The sequence below is a fragment of the Scleropages formosus genome, chromosome 1, assembly GCF_900964775.1.
Source record: "Scleropages formosus chromosome 1, fSclFor1.1, whole genome shotgun sequence".
NCBI classification, from domain to species: Eukaryota; Metazoa; Chordata; class Actinopteri; order Osteoglossiformes; family Osteoglossidae; genus Scleropages; species Scleropages formosus.
Window position 1 is genome coordinate 50920854 of NC_041806.1, and position 25683 is coordinate 50946536.

The 25683-nt window shown below is 44.4% G+C and overlaps 2 protein-coding genes across 6 annotated transcripts in view; one reads left to right on the top strand and one right to left on the bottom strand.

Annotated features, from left to right (window-relative positions):
* The window catches only part of fndc1 (fibronectin type III domain containing 1), a 39107-nt gene extending 23755 nt beyond the window's left edge, over positions 1 to 15352 (bottom strand). The window contains exons 1-7 of the mRNA XM_018730419.2: positions 15249 to 15352; positions 5156 to 5350; positions 4844 to 4930; positions 2107 to 2286; positions 1547 to 1645; positions 1245 to 1362; positions 126 to 313 (exon numbers count right to left, since the gene is read on the bottom strand). Coding sequence (XP_018585935.2) covers positions 126 to 313; positions 1245 to 1362; positions 1547 to 1645; positions 2107 to 2286; positions 4844 to 4930; positions 5156 to 5350; positions 15249 to 15321 — 940 coding nt within the window. The 5' untranslated portion in view covers positions 15322 to 15352. The remainder of the gene's footprint in view (positions 1 to 125; positions 314 to 1244; positions 1363 to 1546; positions 1646 to 2106; positions 2287 to 4843; positions 4931 to 5155; positions 5351 to 15248) is intronic.
* A 1426-nt stretch (positions 15353 to 16778) lies between these two features.
* The window catches only part of otofa (otoferlin a), a 47297-nt gene continuing 38392 nt past the window's right edge, over positions 16779 to 25683 (top strand). For 3 of the 5 annotated variants that reach the window (XM_018730378.2, XM_018730377.2, XM_018730379.2), the window contains exons 1-3: positions 19132 to 19182; positions 21372 to 21460; positions 25208 to 25307. In XM_018730378.2, the coding sequence (XP_018585894.2) occupies positions 21414 to 21460; positions 25208 to 25307 (147 nt within the window). In that variant the 5' untranslated portion in view covers positions 19132 to 19182; positions 21372 to 21413. Of the gene's footprint in view, positions 16972 to 19123; positions 19183 to 21371; positions 21461 to 25207; positions 25308 to 25683 lie in introns of those variants that run through there. The other 2 variants (XM_018730380.2, XM_018730381.2) reach the window with 2 other exon arrangements.

Genomic DNA, 25683 nt, shown 5'->3' on the forward strand with positions numbered 1-25683 from the left:
TTATACTTTCAGTGTCGGTGCCCTGAATAAGTCATTATACACTGCACTTACAGGGATGACATGTAAGGGCCAAGACAATAGATTTAAGCGTCAAATATTTTGCCTTGAGCCCTACACTAACCTACCGGACTCTGGAGTCCTTTGAAAGATCGAAGAACTCCATCTTCCATTCCTGTCGCCTTGCGAGATCCTGATGGAGAACTCATACATGCTGTCTGCTGCCAGACCGTCAATCAGCAGCCGCTTTTGTGGGGTCTCCTTGTAGTCCCACCTGGCGGACTCGCCCTTTTCCCGGTACCGGACCGTGTAGTGCCTTCACGGGGGCGGAGGACACAGGGGTCACACAGGTCCCTCAATGAATGAATGAATGAATGAATCAAAAGAAAAGAAAAAAGTTTTTCTTATTAGTTTGAAAGATACTTTTCTCCAAAGCAGCTAACAGTGATTTACACAGCTGGGTTGCTTTTACTGGAGGAATTCAGGGTAAGTACTGTGACCAAGGACACTGCAGCAGGAGGTGGGAGCCAAACTCGGGTCCTTTGGAGCCAAAGGTGTCACTCAAACCACTACACCACCGGCTGCCCCCACTATGACTACCATAATTGCTACTGTACATTTTAAAGGTGAAAAAGTCAACAGGTAACAAACAAGAGGAAACCAAATTTCTCCCTGTGGAATGAGGGGAAAAAACCTCTGGGGAGATGTGCTGTTTAAGTAAATCGTTGCTTGTGCATTTCTTTATGTGGATCCATTTATATTGTTATTGACAGATGGATATTTATACTGAAATATACACACACACACACACACACATTTTCAGAACCGCTCATCCCAAGCGGGGTCACGGGGAACCGGAGCCTACCCGGTAACACAGGGCGTAAGGCCAGAGGGGGAGGGGACACACCCAGGACGGGACGCCAGTCCATCGCAAGGCACCCCAAGCGGGACTCGAACCCCAGACCCACCGGAAGGCAAGACTGCGGTCCAACCCACTGCGCCACAGCACCCCCTTACTGAAATATATTTATATTTATATCACCCCAGGTTAAGTATGTCCAGAAAGGGTGCAATTAAATGATCCCTCCTGGGACTGAAATGTGTGACCAGTCTGGTCACAGACCATTAGCTACCCTGTACCTGAGCTCTACACCCCCACACACCCCCATCACCATGATCCTCTGTCTATATTGTGTCCCTGCGTTGCTGAAAACACACTCTTTCAAACCAATGCGTCGGGTGTTGACCTTGAGTCGGCACTGCTCTTCTCCTTCTCCACAGCGGGATCCACCCAGGTGACCATGACCGACTGGGGGGAAACCACTCTCACTGTGATGTCCTTTGCTTCATATAGCTCGTCTGGATCTGAAGGAGAGATGCAAGCATGGAAGCGAGTCACCGAAAGAACAGCCGCCACTAGTTTCCGAAAATCACCCCTAATAATTATTATATTATATTATATTATATTATATTATATAAAGGTAAGTCAGAGACACACATGCAAAGGCGACGGTTGAACTGCCACCTGGATTTAAGGAGTCGCACCTACCTGCGGGGGGTTTTTTGGTCAAGGCGGCCCTATAGGCAGAAGTGCTCGGCCGGAGTGCCTTCTGTGCCTGCAGTGATACCACATACACGGACTCAGAGGCTACGAACAGAGAGGGATACCAGATACGTCCACAGTTTACACTTTCACACAAGCAACATGGAAGACAGTTGTGGCCCACGACACTACTCTCACTTCTCTGCTATAATGACTATAATTTACTCTTACTAGGGTCTACGCCATCAGTGCTCATCTCTTCTTAGAATCACTGCTCAAAATGGTCAGTAAATCATGGTAAAACAGCTGGCTAACGCTGACCTGACATTTAAGATCCTTTAATATGAAAAATGATATTCAGTTTCCAGCCTATGATTATAGTGACTGTGCATATGACATATGACTGCGCATCAATACTGACTCTGCATCAAGAAATATTTTATCATAACACATTTAAACAGAAACATTGTACAGTAGGATTATAAATCTTATAATCATAATAAATGACTATTAGTGACAAGTGGAGATAATGGAATTATTGATGAGCGGAAAGGTACGTCCCTCACCTAGCTGGCCATTGGTGCGGCTGCGCTGACCCTCTAGGCGGGGCTTCTCATCCACCCTGCGGTCACTCTGCGCCAGGTTCAGCAGGTAACCGCGGTTACGGTCCTGCGGGGCGCTCGGGTGATCAGGGGCTCCCTGCTGCACACGTGCGCCATCCGTGGGAGGACGGGCCCTCGGCCTCTCTGGAAAGGGCGGCATTAGAGGCCCTGGGGTCACTGTGGTCACCATAAAGGTGCCGTTCCACACAGAGTTCTACTATTCCTACCGACTGTCAATATTACTGAAACATTATGGACAGACTGAGCCATATTTATAGATACAGGCAGTCCCAGTGTTATGAATGTCTGACTTACGAACGACCTGTAGTTACAAACCACACCCTTACTGACCGGAAGTTCATTTTTTTGTCACCCTTAAGTAACAATCAAATGAAAACTTCATAATGAAGCCTATTATATTAAAAATTTGAGTTACATACACACACATTTCCAGAACCGCTTGTCCCATACGGGGTCACGGGGAACCGGAGCCTACCCGGCAACACAGGGCGTAAGGCCGGAGGGGGAAGGGGACACACCCAGGACGGGACGCCAGTCCGCCGCAAGGCACCCCAAGCAGGACTCGAACCCCAGACCCACTGGAGAGTAGGACCTGGTCCAACCCACTGCGCCACCGCATCCCCCGAGTTACATACAATGATTTGAAATATTAAACGGTGCTACTTTGCGATGCCCATTAAAACGTTGTGCGTCTACAGTGGTTCGTCGGCTCGTGAAAACAAGGTAGGACAAAGACTTCCTTCTTTTCAGTCGGACCACGTTGCTGTCAACAGTGTCTTGTGTGTGTTACTGTATTTGGGTTTAATATTTTTGTTTTTACCCCCCAACCATGGCACTGAAGTGTAAATGTGATGCAAGTGATGCTGATGCATCAAAGAAAAGGAAAACGATCACAGCTGAAGCTAAAGTGGAAATAATAAAGTGATCAGAAAAATGTGAAAAGCCAACGAATGTTGGAAAAGCAAACATTGAAGTTTCTTGAATGTTTTTTATACACACACACACACACACACATTCTCTCTCTATTATAAATACTGTAGTTACTACTATTATTATTGCTATCGTTATTATCATTACATCATTACATTGTATTATTATTATTACTGTATTGTTAAAGATGTTTTAGTGTATCCAAAGTGTTTCTTTAATGTTTTTTATGCATAGAAAGCTACATGATACACTATATACTAAGACCAATATTTGACTGACTGATGTGATATACCCACTGTACCGCACTGTTCCGACTTACGTACGAATCCGACTTAAAGACAGACTTAGGAACGGAACTCGTTCGTAATTCTGGGACTGCCTGTAGTATAATGAGGAAGAGCGTCTGCACTGATACTTTCACCGTGGTATTATGTCAGTAACTCCAGTTTACGTGGCCTGGTTCGAAGAGGGAGACAGAAACATGTTTACTGTGCAGAGCAAACAGTGACTGACATGTGGTCTGGAAGTGCAGCCCTCACATGCTGTGAGTATCAAAGCGTTTCCACGTGAGCACGAAGCTCATGGTTCGGATTCGCCTCTCGCACTAACCCAGGACATCTGGGCCGAGGAACATCAGACCGGCACTCGACACCACCTAGTCTTCATCGCTCCTCTTCGAGAGCCTTTCTTTCTGACCACAGGTACATGGTCACGACCACACGGTCTCGTGGGACGGGGACGACCGTGACGCGTCTGCGTGGTCAACAGCAACTCGCTGGTACGGATCTATGATCACACTGAGCCGCGGTTCTCCAACCTTGTCATACACTGCAGTTGTTGACACGCATTTCAAATACAAACTTAAAGCCTTTTAAATATATTACATTTATTCATTGAGCTGATGTTTTTCTCCAAAGCAACCTACAATGTTAAGGTTACAATTATTTACCCATTTATACAGCTGGGTAATTTTACTGGAGCAATTTAGGGTAAGTACCTTGCTCAAGGGAATTACAGCTGTGATTCAAACCTGCGACCTCTGGGTCTAAAGTCAGCAGTTCTAACCACTACACTCACAGCTGCCCCCGTATTATAGTACAATACACGTAGTATGGTGGTGTAACACAGCGGTTATACTGCAATGCATATTATTGTGGTATACAACTAACAATAAAATCAACACAAATATCTTCTAAGCTCAAAATCACATATTAATGTTTTCAGTTAAATGCTTTAGGAGACTATGTTTTATTATCTGTGTCTTCCAGCTGCAGATTATAGTTATGATGAAAATAAATTCATCAGAGAGATTTATAATGACAGATTCTTGGGTTATTGTGGCTACAGAATGACTGCAGTTGGGATTTCAATGCTGCTGCTTCTTTAACAGCAGGGCTGCAGGAGAACCCAGGAGAACCTAAGGAGAACCCAGCAAACACCAGACTAGCGGCCAAAACCTGAGACCCTTCAAAGCAAATGTGGAAACACAGAGTCCCGACAGCTCACCAGCGGAGAGGTACTGAAGACCGAAAGTGAGATGTATGATTTGAGGCCAACAGGCCAGTTATTCACCCATGATGTTCTGGACCTTCATGGCTGAACAGTGAGGCCGGCGGTGGCTTTGAAGCATCTCAACCTCTATGCTCTGCTCATACCTGCTCCACGATGTATTGGGAGTAATAGTGATACAAAGGAGATGTGTTTTTCTTTAGGCTGGACGGCAGCAGTACGACCCCCCCATGACTCCTACCTTTGGGGGTCTCCGCTCTGTAGATGGCTTTGCTCATCCCATCGCTGTTCTCTGCTGTCATTTTCAGAAAGTGCAGGACGCCAGGCTCTGAAGCAAGTCACAGATGAACAGTTTGACGAGCACCAGATACGAATTTTAAACAATGAGGAAGTTAGCTAAATGAAGGTGGTCCCACACTCCCATTTTGTTTGGGTGCTGCTTACTGCCACCTATTGGCAAACACAGTAGCTGCACTAGACAGGAAATCCTGATAGATAGATAGATAGATAGATAGATAGATCATGAATTTGAAAGAAGACAACATTCACTTACCAACATCCTTCAGCAGGTACAAACGCTGGTCTTTATCCACCTTGATGAACCGCAGCGTTTTCATGGACGTCCCATAGCCAATGATGTAGTGGTCGACCGGTCGAAGGTCGGCTTCTTCAGGGGGGTCCCACGTGAGCTCCAGCCCTCCCTCCGCCGCCACCAGCTTCACGTTTGCCGGCCGAAGAGGACGAAGGGCTGCAGGGTGCAGGACACTCAATTGCACGAGACGGCCTCACAGAGTGAACATCATAATATGCATTAGAGGCCATCTGAGCGATGATCACAACCCCCCCAGTGCCCTCACAACATGCTGTGGGGTCAAGAAGAAATGTTTCCACTCTACAGACTGTAGCAGTCGCACTGTTAAGCACCACAGTGAACTTACAGAAAGCTTCTTAAGACCGTTCCTACTTGCAATATGCTTCCCAAACTTTTGAAAACCCACATTTTCCGTTTCACCAGCAGCTTCCTCCCTTTACATGTAGATGTTCTGCACAAGTTCTACCGATACGAGAAAGCTGCGGCCGTGCAAAAGGAATCTGCTGGCATGTTCACGACACCATCAGTCCAAAACATTTATCCTTTATCTAGCACAAATGGTTAAAAGCATATTCCAGAGCTGTTACACACACATTGTCCAAATCCACTTGCCCCAAGCGGGGTTGCGGCAAGCCGGAGTCTAACCCGGCAACACAGGGTGCAAGGAACACACCCAGGACGGGACATCAGTCGGTCGCAAGGCACTCCAAGCAGGACTCGAACCCCAGACCCACCAGAAAACGGGACCTGGCCAAACCCCCTGCACCACCGCGCCCCCCCCCCCCCCCCCCCCCCCCCCCAAAAAAGCTCTTAATAAACATTAATTTGTCACGGAGCTGGAGGTCCCAATAAATCCTGGAAACACTCAGCTGTTTTTTTTAATGCAAGTCCTAATGTTGGTTTATTTTTAAGGATTAATTGGGTGTTTTGTCTCTCGGCAGTAATGATCTGTGATCTACGTCCATGTGACTGTTTTACAGAAAAGCCAAAGCTGACCTTCGTATTTGTGAATCTGGAATAAGTTAGTCAGCATCGGGAAATGATCACCAGCGTCCTTCACTGCTGTAGCTTTGCTTCTTAGGGGATGAATCCACACTGATATGATGCTCAGTTTCCAAACTCTTTGACTCATGCCTTTACTTGCTCGTCTCGTCGCTTGCGTTGGGGGTTTATACGGGGAGCGACGAGACGGAGGTATCATACCTTCTGTCCATCACTGTGGGAAACGTAGATCACTCACAAATGAGATAGAAGAGGCAGAAATACTGGCGAGGACACTGAGGGAGAACCATGAGTGAAGTATCATGTGCTTCAGGAGATGTGGCAATATGCGCAGACTCCTGGATTCTGAACGTTTCCAAGAAGACAGAAACCACCAGTGGATCGTAAGGAGACATGGTGGATTTGACATGCTTGTGAACAACCAATGTTGTAACTCTGGATGTATTCCCAGCCTGGACATTGAGTTGACTGCCAACATCTTGACTACGCATCCGGCGAGTTCCCCTGCACCATTTCGTCTTACCTCCCATACTGGCAGAGTGACATCTTTCACACCACAGTTGTAGCACCCTTATGCAGTCGTTGTAGTCTCTAGAGACCTTAACCACGTCTCCACAACTCTGCTTACATTCAGCTAATTTGTCATGAGCGATGCAAGAGAGAACTGAGCTTTGAAGCTACTCTGTGCCAATGTTGGAGGTTCTTACAGCTCCACAGACCTCCATCCACTATGTAGATCAGACCACAACCTGGTCTCTCTCGTGCCCAAGTCTAATCCCACTGTACAACTATCAGGACAGTGAGGTCATCGGTGATCATGAGGAGACTCTGCTCCCAGACTGCAGACTATAGTACTCTGTAAACTACTGGCTATAGACAGTCCAGTGATGACTCAGTGGAAGGTGACTGTGCCAAAGCCAACGAGTTTGACCTGTCGTTCAACAGGGGTGACAAAGTACGCTTTGCTCGTTGCCTCTACAGCCTACCAGCTCTTGACACTTGGCTCTTGACACTTGATTTGCGGCTCTTGCCTGCCGCAGTTCCCTTCCACACACTGAACTGGTGAGGAAAGTGCTGAGGAGACTCTGTCAGGGAAAAGTTGCAGGGCCAAATGGCATTAATCCAAGGGTGCTGAAGGAGCAGCTCTTCTCTAGGGTGCCCACGATCTCAGTGTTGAGGCAATTCGGTTAAGTGGTATCCATGATACCCGGTGACCCCTTTCACACTGACAAGGCAGTGCTTCATGTAGCAGTTAAGGACAAGAAGCAGTAAAATCAATGCTCTTCAACAGTTTACAAAGGCTTTCCATGGTACTACCACAGTATTTGTGCATTTCTGGAAGCTGTGGTGATACCTGGCTTACAAAAGCATCAGTAGGACTGCTCCCAGATATCTACAAGACTTGGTCATCCGCTACACCCCAATCAGACTGCTACGCTCTTCCACATCTGCCTGCTTGGTGGTCTCACGCACGAAAGGCAAAGCGTAAAGGTTCTCGGTTCTGGCGCCATTGTGGTGGAACGAGCTCCCCCTCTCACTCAGAACTGCTGAATCTCTTCCCACATTTAAAAAAGGTCTTAAAACTCTCATCTTTCAGACTCACTTTGCCCATGATCTCTTAAGTTCATGTAAGGTGTAAATGTTTATGACTTTAAAATAATGTACGGATAAACCTTTATGCAGCTACTCCTGTAATGTAACGTAAATGTTTATATGTATCTCAAAAAAAAAAATTACTAGGAAGGTGATTAGGAATTGTCGATATTAGGATAAAGTTTTATACAGCTACTCGTGTGATGAACATTGGTTCATATGGTGGAAAGAAACTAACCGTACTTAAGAATCACACTTCTACATCTCAGTCATCTTAATCACATTTTCCGGACTCACTTCGCCCATGATCTCAAGCTCATTTGTGGTGTAAATGTTCATGAACTGTGACTTTATGATCATGCCCAGATAAGCCTTTACACAGCCGCTACTCCTCTATTGTACGTAAATATTTGTGTACCTTTAAAAAATATATATATAATTGTAGGAAGGTGATCAGGATTCATCTATCTTGCGTTTTATTCACCTACTCGTGCGATGAACATCGGTGGATAAAGTGGAAAGAAACTAGGTTTACGTATAAATCACATGTCTGCAACTATGTGTCTGTTTCTCCTATGTGATGCACAAATTGTATTTTTGCCGAGATGCACGTCGCTTTGGAGAAAAGCATCTGCTAAATGAATAAATGTAAATGTAAGTCTGTGAGTTTGGAGCACCAGGTCCACCTCTCTCCTGCATTCTTTCATTAGTTCTGTTCTCTTAGATTATCAGGTGTGGATGTTAAAGACCCCGTCCTACTGTGCGTCTCTGCTCGCCTTACCGAGGCTGTGGCTGATTTGGGGTTTAATGTTTCAAATACAAGCAGGGAATCTGTGCTCCTTGCAGCCCAGAAAAGTGAGCATTGATGTGTTCAATGGAAGGTGAGGCCGGGCTCGCATTTGGCTCCAATAAAGAGCCGAAGGAAAGCGAAGCAGAGAAGGAGGAGTGACCTTTAGAACCAGCAGCAATCGCTTCTCGTCGAGGGTCTGGGATTTATGCCCAATCTGGCAGAAGAGAAGGTTAATGGCTTCCATGTGCTTAAAGTTTGCAAGACAAAACTGCAAGAAGTATTTGTATCACTCACCAAATTATATTGTTTTCACGTATTATTACAAGATGCATGTAAGCTTTATTGGCATTGAAATGTATCATTAGAAAGACGTCTCTCACACAGATGTGTAATTCCTGTGGATGTTCATCATGTTTCGTGATGAGATCTTCCACAATGTGTTTATCCCATGAAAGGCTTCCATAAGCAAATTAACGCTGTTTTGTTTAGAGCAAAGTCTGAAAATCCTCTATCGAGTTGGTGATTTCGAACTTTAGACTGAGTGGAAAGCAGAGCTCAGCACCGTGTGTGTTTATCGTACGTCGGGGTCACGGCGATCGGATCCATCAGACAACGGGAAAAAACCTGAAACGGTTGGAAATCTCGGACTTTGAAAGCCTCTGCGCTACTTTTTTTTTTTTCCCTTTAGCCATTAAGGTTACAGCATCTTTTCAGGAATAATCATGTTTTATTCATGGTTTGGTGGAGGAAGGTGGACTGAGATGGGGTTACGGAAACAGGTGAACGAAGATTGGTGAAGAAAGGCCGCGGTTAACGTAACCAAAGTGCTCAATGTGACCTTATCCTTTCAAAGCCAACGTGCCTTTGGAAACAATCGGTTCAACAGAAATGCGCCGGTTATTCCCTGAAGAGGCCATCTGTTCAGCCAAATATACACAAAATAATTCAAATTAATGACTGCGGGCAGTTTTCACAGCGCAGGTATTTACGCATCAAGGGGCCCAAAATCAGCAGCTTATTTATCTTCTAGTTTTAGGAAGGCGACCAGCAGGGATTCGCTCGAAATTAACACCTCGGCCATGTGGGCTATAAAGGACTGTTCCCCATTTCTATAAATTCCCAAAGATATGAAAAAAACCACAAGGACATTGCAGTCAAGGGCAGTAAACTCCGGGGGCAGCTGCCTTTCGTCCTGAATGTGGCAAGTTCAAATCCCACTCTAGCTGTTATATCCTTGAACAAGGTACTTACCCTCAATTGTGCCAGTATAATTACCCAGCTGTATAAAGGGGTAAATAATTCTAAGTATCTTAACAGTGAGGGGGGAGGGGGGGGGGGTGTGGTGGTGCAGTGGGTTGGACTGGGTCCTGCTCTCTGGTAGGTCTGGGGTTTGAGTCCTGCTTGGGGTGCCTTGTGATGGACTGGCATCCTGTCCTGGGCGTGTCCCCTCCAGCCTTATGCCCTGAGTTGCTGGGTTAGGCTCTGGTTCCCTGTGACCCTGTATGGGACAAGCAGTTCAGAAAGTGTCTGTGTGTCTTAACAGTGTAATCTTCTTTGGAGAAGAGGGTCAGATAAATGTATATGGCTGGCACAGCAAGTAGAGCTGCTGTCTCACAGCACCTGTGTGGTGTGAGAGGATGTGGGTTTGATCCCCACTTAGTCTGTGTGGAATTTGCATGTTCTCTGGGTGCTCTGGTTTCCTCCCACACTACAAAGACACAGTGTGTGAGTGACAGAGAGAGTGTGTTCCACTGATGTATGGATGAGTGACCCAGTGTAAGTAGTGTACCTAGCAGTGTAAGTCACCGCGGTGAATAAGGTGTGTGAGCTGATAACACTACATAGAGTTCATTGGAAGTCACCTTGGAGAAAAGCATCTGCTAAATAAATACATGTAATGCAAACTGGGAAACCCCTTTCTTCAAGAAACTCGGCAGGAAAATGAAACACAATCCAGAATGTTCCTTTAGACATTGTTAAATCAAAATATAAACAACATCTCAGTTCCCCGATCACGTCGTATTGTCTGTCCAATAGGAGTGTCCAGTTCCATATTCTGTGACCTGACACTGAATAGAACCTGGTTGTCGGAGTGGAGTTCTGGCTCGTGTCGCAGTTCCTACCTTTACAATCAAACGTTACGCAAACAGTGTGATGAAAAATCGCTTTTACCTCTCTCAGTGTGAGAAGCGAAAGGTCAATCGCATTCCCGAGAAGCGAGTTCAGGCAGAGACTGGTCCTCGAGGACCCACACGAGACGCCGAGGGGGTCTGAGAACATCATGGAAACATCCACAGCCGAAGCGCAGCATCTCTGCCAGCCGTACGTTTCGGGAACACTTTTTGAGGTGAACGGCGAAGTAAAATGCGGTAATTTACCACCTGGCAGGAGACCAGGAAATCCCCAAAGTTTTTCCAACTCGTCTTTCACTCTGTTTATTGTACGATGTCGTGTTTATTTCTCGGCAAACAATGCGCAAAGCGTTCGGCGATATCCAGAAGAAAGGCCGTTGCTGTAATTTTCATCCCTCTGAGCTCACTTTGGTCATCGTGCCATTGAGATGTTTTATCGCTGAGTCATCCTTTCAACTGATTATTGACGCAGTCAACAAAAACCCACTCGTAGAAACAGCAGAATCTCCACCGAAACGAGCCCGCAAAGCACTGGGAGCAATCGATATGTGGGATTATTGCAAATGACAACAAATTCAGTTTGGAGCTCTGCTCATGTCCATCCTTATAGCCTTCATCACATCCATAGTGTTCAGATATTGTATAACATTCATTTCTCATATGCAGCGAACAGACACAAGTCTCTCTGTGCATCATCCAACTATTGGGCTATTAACTGAGGACAAGTACCTTGATCAAGGGCCCTACAGCACGTGGTGGGATTCGAACCTGGGACTTTCCAGTACAAGGTGACTTCTGCACCTGTTTGCTCTGGTTATTAATATCTGCATTCGTTCGCTTGGCTGAGAGGTGTAAATCTGTGAATTCATGTCCTTCACAGGAGGAACAAGGGGCAGATACCCTCAAGAGAGGTGCAAAATACAGACGCCCCTCTACTTTCGTAAATTTGACTTACGTAAAATCCGGATTTACGGAAAAAATTCCCGCATACACGTTATTTACGGACAGCGCTTTTAATTTACGTAAAACATCTGAAATACGTTAAGCGCAAGTCGAGGTAACCAGACAAGGCAGGAAGCTCCATCTTCCCAGTTCTCACGTGTTTTGAGCCGTGAACACATCTCCTCTCGTTACTGTAGTGCTTTTTCCCATGTTTCCTACCCTTTTCATTATTCACGATGCCTGGTGGTAAACGTGGGCTAGGAGGAAAGCGAGAAGCGTCTTGCAAGCGTACAGCAATCGATTTGGAGATGAAATTGAAAATAATAAGGAAGTATGAAGGTGGACAAAGATTATGGTCTATAGCGCGGGAACCAGGTTTAGCCGTATCGACTATAAATACGATGGTGAAGGATGCTGAACGTATAAAGGAGCAGTGAAAGGAACAGGAAGCATGAAATCAACAATGATAACGAAGAAACGTCAAGGTGCAATAACTGAGACGAAAAAATTATTAATGTTATTATTATGTTATTATAGGAGAGGAATCCGACATACGTAACTTTTGACTTACGTAAGGGGTTGAAGAACCACCTATTTGCATAAATCAAGTGGTGTCTGTACTGCAACAGCCTTCGGTTGAAGGTGTCACCCGGCACAAATAATGCAGTAACTCCAGTCTCCAGGGTAAAACCAAACAACTGCAAAGTCAAAATATGAAATGTACCAAAAATTGAAATCTGTGAAGTCAATAGAAGTCAATATATCTTGCTGGCCTGTAGTGGAGGGCAGATTTCTGGGGAACGTTAAGAAAATTAATAAATGGTCCGTCCTAAGTATACAACCAGTCCGTAATCTCACATTTTCAGATATTCATAATTTAATATACCAGTTTGATTTTGTTGGCGGCCAAGTTTGGCGTCTTTGGTTCATTCTGCGAAGAAGCCCAACTGAGACTTTTTTGTTGTCTTTACTCTAGAAGTTCTTACATTACTGGCTAGAAGTTGGTTTGACATTATTATTATTATTATTATTTTATCATTATTGACCGGCTGTTGAAAAGGCGGTCACTACACATTCAGCTTGTGGAGGTAGGCCGAGGAGCGTCATGCCTGCCAGGAACAATGCTCTACTCATTTCCACCTCCATCCGAAACACTAGAAGCCCATCTGCTCTGCACTTTGCCACCTTGAGGAACTACAAAGTCTCTTCTCATAGCTGGGTGGTTGACAGATTTACAACAACCGAATGTGGAACCGTGAACCAGAAGCGCTCCACTTTGATGTGCAGGAACGTCATTCCAGACCAAACTGCTCTTCGCTCACAGAAGACCTTAGGCTGCAAGAGATCACTTGATGTCCTTCTGACGACATGTCAATGAAGACGGATCGCTTGGTCTGGATGGTACAGAAACGTTAAGATATGAACATGTGAAAAATGTAGAAAACCCTGCAGCCTCAAACAACCCTCAAGTGATGTTTTTGGTGATGAAACGGCTGCAGCAAAAGAACCTGCTGTTTCCAGCAGATATGACTGATGGACTTGCTGCAGGTCAAAGACAGACCCAACCATGAGTACCACCTCTGGCGGTGAGCTAAGTATACAGGAACTGACATGCGAATGCGTTGTATTTTATTAAAATTTCTCCTTCAGTTGATACTCTTGTCATGATAAACACCCATGTGCTAAAAACATCTACTTGTGTAGTAAAATGGGGTAAAAGACATGACATACTGTCTGGTTACCTGAAGATAATTTTGACAAATATTTTCCTTGCTGAGGACTATTGGACATCACCATCATGGCTAGTCAACCCAACCCAAAACCATAACCTCAACCCCAACCGTAACTCAAAACCTCTAACCCTATACCTATCTCAAACCCTAACACTAATCCTAACCCCAAATCTTTAACCCTAACCCTAACCCAAACCGTAACCAACACCAGCCCTAACCCCAACCCTCTAAACCTAATGCTAACCCTAACCCTAATCCCAAACCACTAACTCTAACCCTAACCCAACCTCTAACCCTAACCCTAAACCCAAACCCTAACCTCAAACCCCTAACCCTAATTTAAACCATAACCAACACCCACCCTAACCTCAAACCTCTAACCCTAACGCTAACCCTAACCCCAAAGCTCTAACTCGAACCCTAATCCCAAACCACTATCTCTAACCCTAACCCTACCTCTAAACCTACCCTAAACCCTAACCCTAACCTCCAACCCTATCTCTGACTCTCTGAACTAAACCCTCTGTCAGGATCCAGCTGTGATGTATGAGCGCTTTTAAAATCTCTCTTCCTTTGCGTCTCTGCAGGACGTGGCCATGCCCGCTCTGTCTCTCCGTCCTCCAGCCATATGGAAAGAAGTGTTCCAATGCTGAGACAAAGGAAAAAGGAACAGCTGCCTGGAGCGGTGATCTCACTCGGGGAGTGTTCAGCAGCGGAGCTCCGAAGCCAGCCGCTAAAGCCTCTGTAACGTGGCAACTCCACTCCTGGGGCTCGAGTTCCTCCCTGATGCCAAGTGCAGCTCCTTTCATTAGTCTGGATGATATTACCGAGACCTGAGCCTGTCTTTTAAAGCTACACTTGGGGAGTCTGCGCATCGCCGGGCTGAGCCTCAGTAGCTGCTGGGCGCATAAACGGCTGAACTTGGCGCAGATCCCCCATCGACTGTCAAAAAATCACTTTTATTGAGTCGTGCTTTAAAACAGAGAAGAAAAAGACTCTGCAAATTAGAGGACCGATGAAGCAACTCTGTGTCCGGTGAACCTCTACCAATAATGAACATAACGTGCCAATGGTGTGGTAATTAATCATTTATTCAAATATTTTACGTTGCAAAAAAAATCACATATGTAACCTTTTCATGCAGAATTAATCCTGTGTTTTGGGAGAATCCCGTAACAGATCAGTAAGAGCCACACCTGAGTGGGAAATGCATTATATTTATTAGGACTGAGGAAAGAGGTTTCATTTGTATCTGCATTTGTATCTCTATTTGTATTTGTATTTGTATTTGCATCTCTATTTGTATTTGTAGTTGCACGGACATGTCACACCAACTGCAAGAGTCACTTTCTTTAATTGACGTGTCACTTCACACTTTTACAACATGTGTTCAGTGGAAACTCCGCTGGCACAGATGATACCCAGACCCCGCAGAAGGTAAATTAATAGAAACAATTTTTCCACGGCACAGCAGACGCACCGCACCTCGGCTCGTTTTGTGTATCTGCAGCATGTTTGTTTGTTATTAAATCTGTGTGTATTATGCAGTGTGCTGGTGTGATGAGTCCTCCTTGTTTGCCCACATCTGTCAGCGACACACCAAACACATCAGCTGCTGGATGTCGGGCAAGTGTGCGAAGGCAAAGAGCGCAGGCGACATCTCGTCTTCCTTCGGTTCAGTGACAACACATTTTCTGGTGCACCAGCCATCGTCACCGTTCCAACGTGTCCGTGCTGGAGTTCTAAACACCCTCTGATCTGATTTATCGTCAAAGCCAGCATGATAACAATGGTCAAGTCCATTCAATCCACCTAGAGCTCAAGCTCAGTGAAGAAAATCTGTGCATTTGGAAAAATCTTACCTGTTGCTCCAGGAGTGAAGGTGAGGAGCTGGAGAAGAAGAGCCAGGAGAGTCCTTGCTGTAGCTGGAGACATTGTCAGCGGTGTGCTGCTCCGGCACGACTGGGCTCCGCTCCTCTCCCAGGACGAGCACCTTCAGCCCCAGCTGCATTCAGTGCCCTGGATCGCCCCCCTGTGGAGGCAGCAGGAACAGCTGTGCTCATGTTCCACTCCTGGGCTCCACTGCTCTCCTCAGGTGGTTCCACAGTCAAGCCAGAAACATGTGGTCCACTCATTGTTTCGTGACCAAGGTCACAGATCATAATAGAAGTAACCTTCAGTTTACACTGTATGGACCCCTGCTGGTCTCCGGTCCCATATGGCTGCTGCTGGTCTCCAGTCCTGTACTGACACCTGCTGGTCTTCAGTCCCGTACCGTACCGACTCCTGTGAGGCTCCGCCCTTGTATGGACAGCTGCTGGCCTCCAGTCTCATCTGAACTTCTGCTGGTCTTCAGTCCCATATAGACATATCTTGGTCTCCAGTCCTGTATGGACCCCTGTTGGACTCCAGTGCTATATAGACAACTTGTGGTCAGCAGCTTGGGGGGGGGGAGTGGTGACACAGTGAGTTTGACCAGGGTCTGGGGTCAAGTCCCGCTTGGGGTGCCCTGCAGAGGACTGGCATCTCGTCTGGGGCGTGTCCCCTCCCACACTCGTGCCGCTGGGCCCAGCCCTGGCTTCCCGCTCGGGACAAGCAGCTGCAGACATTGTGTGTGTGTGTGTGTGTGTGTGTGTGTGTGTGCGCGCGCGCGGTCTGCGGTCTCCAATCTCATCCGAACTCATGCTGGTCTCCAGTGCTGTATATTCTCCCACTGACCTGCAGTCCCATGTCCAGCCCTGTCCACCATGTGGACTGTCCTCAAACTGGTTTCCTGGACTCTTTCCCTTCGAAAGCGTTCACTTTGGCCCCGAAACGCGATTAATACTCTGTCATTCTCACGAATGGTTGAACGTTGCAGTGACTTCGCTACATCAGCTTTCGTGCCCACAGTGATGGGTCTCGTGCTTCTAGGACCTCAAACCAACGGGGGGGGTTTGGAAAGATGTGTTGCCAAGCAACCAGTTCACTGGGGCACATTGTAGAAATGTTACGGGATGCGTTGATTTAAATACGAATATTTGGAGACTGGGCAGGACAATAGCGGGGCACAGACAGTGAAACGCGGCACCGACCTCACGGAACACGCTGCACGAGATCACGTGCGACCGGTGCGACTTGCGCGAGCTGCGCGAGCGGGCGCCCCGCGCGCTTTGTTGTGGCGCCCCCTGGCGGCGTTTCCCCCCCACCGGCGTCGCGCGACTCCGGTGCGGCACAGCGGATCGGAGCGCGGCGATCGGAGCGGAGCGGAGGAGCGGAGCGCAGCGGATGGGAGGGCGCGCGCGCGCGGTCAGGGTAAATCAGAGTATTTCCTGGCGGTTCGCAGTAATTCGCGGAGTAAGTGTGTGGCGCGCGCCGCGGACGCTGCTGCCGCTGGACGGACGGACGGACGGACGGACGGACGGGGCTCTGATCTCTTCTTCTCCCGGGAGATGCTCCTCGTTCCTCCTTCCCTCCTCTTGCTTGCGCTCCAGGTGCTGAAGATGCTCAGAGAGCAACTTTGAGACATGGCTCTGCTCGTGCATCTGCGCAGCGTCACGGAGCTGCGAGGGAGGGCGGACCGGGTGGCCAAGGTGGCTTTCAGAGGTATCATCATCCTCCTCCTCCTCCTCCTCCTCATCGTCATCCTCAGCATCCTCATCAGCATCACTTTAGGAACATTCTGAAACACGCGCACCTCCGTAACACACAGTTCAGTGATCATCTCCAGGTGACCCCCCAAGTCATCCCTTTTCAGCGGCATCGCCGTCATCACGAGCATCACTTTATTACTTTATTTTATGTTCATTACCACTGTAAACATTGTGATTGTCACAGCCGCGCCGTTTCACCTTCCTCTCAGAACTGGTCGCGCGAAACGTCACAGTTAATGTTCACATAATGTTCATCATCATCATCATCATCATCATCATCACCATCATCATCATCATAATCTTCTTCTTCTTCTTCTCCTCAAAGCCTCGGTTTTTTTTAAAAAACATTATCTTTTTATAAACTATTAATAACTGATATTCACACCATTTAAACAGCTGTAACTGTGTAACTTTTTCCATGTAAAAGTAGGTATTTCCCTGCCAGTTTACACTTGGCAACAATAAAAAATAGTAATAGAAATAATTGCAGTTATAATAATGGAGAGAAAGTCATGTGCATTATTATTATTATTATTATTATTATTATTATTATTATTATTATTATTATACTACACTGGGGGAACTGCTCCTTCATTTATTCACATTCTTTCCGATATTTGTAATTCTTATAATTTTTTTTTGTCTATGAACTGTTGAAAACAAGCTTTATCCGGAACATTAAATCTCATACTGTGTTATTGATACTGTGTTATTAATAAGTCTCGGTTCCATTCAGCCTGTGGGTTACATCTGCCGCAAAGTGTCAATAAACGGTTAAAAACTCGAGAGAGGAAGGGAAGGACTGTGATAAATGGTCATTTAGTCCAGGTGGACTGTCAAGTGGTGTGAGACGGAATTTTACAGGACGCGTCACCGGGGGTCTCTCTGGTCTAGTTACCGAGTTAATGAGTCCAATTGTTGACGGCCTGGTCGTCCAGAGGGTCTCCAAACAGCTCACTGACACCACGTCCCCACTGGCCTGTGGGACAGCCCTGTGAACCGACTGTCCGAAAAGATCTCTTAAAATAGCCCGAAATGTCCTCGGGCAGGGAAAGGAACGTCTGATGCACACTGTCCAGGCGTGTAATCAGGGTGCGAGGACGTGGGACATAGTTTGCTTTACATATGCATCTAAACTGATACAGTCAATTATCCATGAAGCAGTAAATCGTAACTCAAATCTGCACAGGTAACAACGCTACCTGTTACAGGCTGGTAATTAAGATACGATTTGACATCATGTCCTCGTCTCCCACTCAGGTAGAAATAAGTTTGTCAATATAAAAACTGAGTGATTAATCACAGCCACCAAAATCCAGAGCAATAATAATATTCATATTGATTATAGTGGGACTGAAGTTAGAATATCTGCTTACCTGCAAAAACTGAGCCTTTGGGGTATCTTCCCCATGGCTGTTCTGCTGGTTCCCTGTACCTTGATGTACCCTGGTGTAGCCTTGTCTACCCTGGTGTACCTCGACCCTCTCCGGTGGAATTTTTATACAGTGTGAAGTCAGACAGTATTTGAATGGACATGTCATATTTACAGTGAGTTCGTGTTACATCACGCTTTTTACATATTTTCACAGTACATTTGTCAGCACATGTCCCTCTCAGTAGGGAAGCTGCTGTTTCCAGCTCAAGGTCATACAGCAGGGTGTTGGGTCCAAGCCCTGCTGAGGCAAAGGACCAATAGGGATGAATATGAGGGGGATGGAGTTTTGATATCAGGACTTCTCTTAAAGTCTCCCGAAAATCTGATATAAGTATGTTTGGTCAGAGTGCAGTTGATTACCTTGTTTTACTCCTTCCACCTTAAAGACAGGTTTACCGAAGATGAATTATCACAGCAAAAAAAAAAGAAGGTATAGAAAATATGGTTTGTTCCTAATATACATAACATGAGCTGTTCAGCAGGAATTATGGGCTGTATTTGAATAAACTGCCAACAAATATGAGGACATATTCACATAGTGTACTGTATTGTGAAAACATAAATGGTAACAGTCCTGTTGGTGATGTCCATCTCTGTCCTTTATTGACGACTACGTGGTCGCCGTGGTCTGGTGGCTCGTCTGCTCACCCTGCTTCTCTCGTCCCTGCAGGGCTTTCGTTTTACACCAGAGTTTTGGAGAACTGTGAAGATGAGGCTCGGTTTGACGAGGTCGGTGTTTTTCCACACTGTTGTTTTTTCGATATTCGTGAATCACCCTCAACATATACTTGATATTTTATGGGATTTTTGTGTTGTGTCTTGATGGGTTGGGGTTATTGACAATATCTGATGCGCTCCGTCACTTGGGCTCCACCGTTATGTCCCATTTAGGGCCACATTAGTGCCAGAAAAGAGGTACTAATTTACTCTTCCATACATTGTTTTACTGTGTTAAGGTTATGACATCATATGATTTAATTGATGTAGCTTTAATGACCTTCCTGGAAGTTAAAAGCTTTCAAGTCCATAACAAAGAACAATGCTACATCCCACTGCAGGTTTTTGGGTTCTGGAAAGACTTTTCAGACAATAAAATCACTGTATTGTGTGTGACACTTTTCTCCTCTGAGCTCCCATCCATCCTCCACTGGTCTTCAGTGTGGACATGGAAACCAGGCCCTTATTTTGGCTTCATGATTTTCAATCTCAGTGTGCTCAAGGTTATTGTCCACCTCTGTTACAAGCAGGATTTCGTGGCTCTTAACTCAGTCAAGGTATTATATTGTAACAAAAAATATGATGGTTATTATTAGTGTAATTGATGTACTATGAATAATAATAATAATAATAGTAGTAATAATAACAGTTGTTGTTATTGTTTTCATCGTTTGTAGTTCTAACCCTCCTGTATATTCACTCCAAAGGTTTTCCTGCTTCTTCCCAAGCCTTACCACCTATCCTTACTTTACATTTAATCTGCAATAATTTATACATTATGGAATTTTCTCCTGGGAATGATGGAAATTACTCCTGCCGTAGTATCTTTGAACAGGGTACTTTTCCTGAATTGATACAGTAGTAGTTACCTTGCTATATAAGTAGATAAATCAATGTAACTTGGGGCTTGAAGTCGCTTTGGAGAAAAGCATAAGCAAAATAAATATATGCTGGGCAGATAACCCAGTGAAAATTATTACCAGCAATAAGTTGCACTTAAAAGCATCCCTAAATTCCCAGTTTTATAACACAAATAAAGTGCTGTTTGTGATTTCTGCTCCTGAAATTTTATGGCACTTTGTGTCCATGGCAACATTACAATGTGGCAGCAGAGGTGTCAGTACTTGTGGACCGTGCTGCAGAACTCCAGCAGGAGACATACAGTGTATCTACTCCATTCATGGCTCGTTCTGTTCAAGGGGACATGATCTTTATCATCCATATTGCTTTTTAATTAAATCTCTCATATTTTGTGTAGCAGTCTATTCCTTCTGGCCCTCGGAGTCATTTTCACATGAAACATATTTTACGGTAATCACTGCTGTGCACTTTTTTAAAGACAGTTTAATGGAATGCCATATGAATGCAGATGAATGCTATGTGAAATAGATTTTGCTGGGGCATAAAGATGTGAAACAAGGGTCAGGCTATACTTATGCAATCATACTTATTGTATGCATTATTTCTGGCATAATAAAAATATGAAATAAATGAGAAAGATTTAAGAATACATACTTATACTGATGTTTGAGGTTTCAGACTCAGAGTCTGCTGGAGTGCTGAACAGTCCACCTTCTGGCTTCCAGCATCCAGGCTCCAGGCTCAAGGCTCCTGCCTCCAGCTACCAGTCTTTAGCCTCAGGTGTCCAGGCTTCAGTAGCTGTTTATTACAACCTTAAACCTGTGAAACATGTTTTTTTTGGAAATATAATGTCAAACTTTAATGAAACTAAACAGTAAATGGTGATTTCTTCGCATTTTCAATGAAAAATATGTTAGCGAAAAATTGAGGTGCCAAGCAATGTACAATAAAGTGATACCAGGGTCTCACACGTAGGAAGTCGTAAACCGGCTCTTTAACAATCACTTCACACACCGAGATATTGCAAATATGCATGCATACATAATACACAATGAGGTGAAGGTGGTCATGTAGTCCTGTCTAAGGACTTGGGGTCAACCACATGTGTTGGGTCAACACTTGGGTCAACCGCATGTGTCGAGCAGCCTACTGATTGTATAAATTGATGAACCCGTGAGCATTATTCAGCTCGATATGATGGTAATAAGAGCAGATCACAGAGAAATTAAAGTGTCACTAAGCAGTTCTTAGGGTTTCAATGAGTGTCTGATCATTAATGCCCTCTTGTTCGGAGATTAAATGAATTTTTAATGATGAGTGTCCCACTCGTGTATTTGCAGACTTTCCGTTGGCCTGTTGCCAGTAAAATTGATGGAAACGAGATGCTGGAGATCCAAGTGTTCAACTACAGTAAAGTTTTCACAAACAGGTATGATACAGTAAAGAGTTTCACTTAAAACAGGACTGCGTTTGAATTTTTTTGGCCATAATTTCTTTTTTGAAGACAAAAAGGACTATTAACTCTAAATGGTGTGTCCTTCATGCACTTCACACATTCTGAGCAGAAGGATGAGCTGAACTGAGGTAGACGTAGCAAGCACCTCAAAAATTGAAGGACCTCAGTTAATCTCAGAACAACCCAAATGAGTTGTTGGGTTTTTTAACAGTCAAAACAGTTCAGTTAAGGTCTAGTCTTGACTATGTTTTCTCATACCTTTTTCATCCTTTCTTTGTACAACCGAATAAGAGAAGCCTTTCAGGATCTGGAATTGTTACAGTGCAACCATACATTTTTTTGTGATGCTTAGTGCACTTTGCATCTTGTCTTAGAGTCCTCTACAGGGCTCGCACCTGCTGTTCTGTGAGGTTGCTGAGCCCTCCTTTTGGGACACCATTGTTGATGGGATATATGGATATCAAGGGTTGCTGGGGACATGAAGGCTTGCGGGGGTTTTAAACCCATTTTACGATTATACAAAACTCAATGGAAGTATAGTCACTATAATAGTCACTGTGACAATCATTGTTATAGTCACTTATAGCCGCTTACAATTATTGTTAGAGTCACTCATATAGCCACTTTTAAAATGACTTAAAAGTGCTAAAAATTACTTATAGTCATAGTCATTATACTTATAGTTATTGTCATTTATAGACACTGAAATAGTCATTGTTATCATCAGGATAGTGACTGATATAGTCATTTTAGTCAATATTTTAGTCTGTGTTATAGTCATTATTGTACTTAATGTTAAAGTCCCCGACAAACACTGAAACAGCTATTGTTACCTGTTACTGTTATTGTCATGTTTGCTCAAAGCCACTGATACAGTGACTGTTATAGTCATTGTTATAGTTTCTGTTATAGTCACTTTTATAATCATTGTTGTAGTGGTTAGTATGGTAATGTTATGATCACTGTTACAGTGATTATTATACTTACTGTTATAGTCACTGTTGCAGTGGTTACTATAGTCATTGTTATAGTCGTTGTTATCGTTACTGTTATAGCAGCTACTACAGCACTTTTTATACTGTTATAGTCACTGCTATAGTTTCAGTTATAGTCACTTTTATAATCATTGCTATAGTGGTTAGTATGGTAATGTTATGATCACTGTTACAGTGGTTGTTATAGTTACTGTTATAGTCACTGTTGGAGTGGTTACTAGAGTCACCGTTATAGTCGTTGTTATAGTTACTGTTATAGCCACTGATACAGCACTTTTTATACTGTTATAGTCGCTGTTATAGTCACTGTTACAGAACTTTTTATACTTTATAGTCACCATTATAGTCGTTGTTATCGTTACTGTTACAGCACTTTTAATACTGATATAGTCACCGTTACAATCGTTGTTATAGTTACTGTTATGGTCAGTATTACAGCACTTTGTATACTGTTATAGTCACCATTATAGTCGTCGTTATCATTACTGTTATAGCCACTGTTGTTCCACACAGGAAATTTCAACAAAGAGGATCATCAATTAAACATTCTGCTCATTTGCTACATATACAAGGCCGTATGAGATGGAATTGGGTATAGAATAATTTATGAGGCTCCGCTGGCATTGTGCTTGTGTCACTCTTCAGTTCTCCTCATCAGTCTGTTAGGAGCAGATTAATCTGCACCGTAACTGATCTGCTCAGGAAGCGTCTGATTGTGGAGCTCAGTGTGAGTTCTGTTTCTGAAAGGACAAAGTGGAACGTGTGAAGGCAGTGCTGGTCCTGTAGGCCATTCGAATGTTGACCACTCCAGGTTGTCTTATGACCCAAACCGTGTTCTTGGTTTATAATTTTTAATTTTATTTTTTGTCTTAATTATGCACTGATTGATCGGATCTTGCAAATTTTGCATTTCTCCATTTCTCTAATAGTCTGCTTGGGTCTTCGGTCTGCAATGCTGAGAAAATTGTATGAATGAATTCAAACAAGTAACAAATTTTTCCACCACGGTCATTGCAAATGATGCACAAAACAACTTATAATTTTTTTTTTTTACCATTTCCCACCCCACAGATTTTTGAACTACCCATAAATAATTTACTTTATCTTTTTTAAATCCTTTCAGTCCCTGCAGTGTTTGTTCTTTTTAACTGTGATTTTTTACTGTGGTTTAGCGGAGAAGAAATTATTAAAAAAATTTTTTCTGTTGGCTGGAATTGAGAAACTGCTTTGGAGCAGATGAAAGCAAATAGGCAAAAAAAAAAAAAAAAAATTAATAATGAATAATCTGTCTTTACAGAAAGTGATCAAAAGCCAAAAACATGATACCTCATTGTTAATAATTAAACTTGGCACTACGGAGCTGCAAAGGATTGACAGTCATTCTTGTCTGGGACTCATTGTGGAGGACAAATTGCATTCACCGTGGAAGGTTTCTCACGGGCCTCTGGACACACTGCCGAGTACACCGGCAATAACAGTCCAGTCCGGTGTTTCGTAAAATCACTTTTTAAAGCACTGTGGAATTCTGTACCACATGCGGCAGTGGAAGCAGGAGGTCAGTCCTCAGACAAGCTCTTTAAATTGCCTGCTTTTCTGTTCTATAGTTATTTTTAATGAACAAGGCTGCATACCGTAGTATTTTGTGTGTGTGTGTGTGTCATGCCCTAGTGCTCATGCTGTGCCCACAAAGACTGTCAACAGGGTACCAATCCCATCGTTTCTTGGTGCTTGTAGCAGGAGTGCTGTATGATCGCCATATTCAGGGAAATGTTTTGCTGGTGATGCTGTATTGTGCACAAAAAATACCATGTTATTCGTGGGCCAGGAACCGTCCGCAGATACAAAGCCATTAAAATGTACTGAAAAGCCCAGAATTTCGTGCAGCTTGTTTCTTCTGGGGATATTCTGTGCCCCCCCCCCGCATGTGGTTTCCCGTCTCTCTCTGCACCGATAACACATCAGATGGAAGCTGCTTTAGGCAGGAAGAGCTGCGGCCGCCGCGATTTTCATCGTGATTTTCAAAACAGGAGGGTTCAGTGTTTTTCTAAAAGTCCATTTTTGAAACGGGCGACGGGGCCTAATTACTGGAGGGAAATGAGACACAGAGGAAGTTGAGTGGAGGAAACTATTTACGGAGGGCTGGGAAGCAACCCAAAAACCAATTACTGACTTCACTGTGGCCTGGAGTTATTATTATTATTATTATTATTATTGTAGTAGTAGTGGTAGTGTTTAGAGGTGTCGCCTTCCATTCCAAGGCCCCAGGTTCAAGTCCCACCACCAGCATTGGTACCCCTGAGCAAGGTACTTACCCTGAACTGATACAGGTAATTACCCTGATTTGTCCATATAAAAGGGTAAATCAGTGTAAGCAGCTTAACATTGTGAGTTGCTTCGGAGAAAGCGTCAGCTAAGTAAATAATGTTTCCCCTTTTAACAACACAAATAACACGGGAGCGAGAGACAAAGCACGGTTGGAAAGGAAATAAAACACCCCGAAAATGTGGAAAATTCAGAGACCATAACAACCAGGTGTTCAGGTGCACTGCCTTATTTTTATTATTTGGAGTGAGCTGTTCTTCGGATTTGGGGCACAGGGATATATTATTATCATCATCATCATCATCATTCTTCTTATTATTATTATTGTTATTATTATTATTGTTGTTGTTGTTATATAGTTTCGTTGTTTTTGTTTTATCCTCACACATTTGTCTCTTCCCAGACTCATTGGCACCTTCCGCATGGTTTTGCAGAAGGTTGTGGAGGAAGCCCATCTGGAGGTGTCCGATACCCTGATCGACGACAACAACACGGCCATCCAGGTCTGCGATCTCCTCCGCTGCGCCTTGGAGTAAACCCATCCTCGTGCAGCCGTGTTTCACAATTTACACCGAAACTGAAGTAATCGCGCGGCACAGATTTAACGGCTGAAGAAACGTCCTGCTCTTTTCGTTGAACCAGTATAGCCGACACATAAATCACACCATGAAATATTGCCTTAACAGGGAGATATTTTCATTGTGCAAACATTTCAGTTATTTTTCGAGGGGTTTTGTGCATAGTTTATTTAGAATATTTCTTCATGCTCTCAGCTGTCTAAGTTGGGTTCTAGAAACACCCATGCCACTGCAGAGGTGATGCAATAGCAGCAAGGTGTGATGCAATAGCTCGAGGCAGTGCAGGGGACCAGCTGGCTGT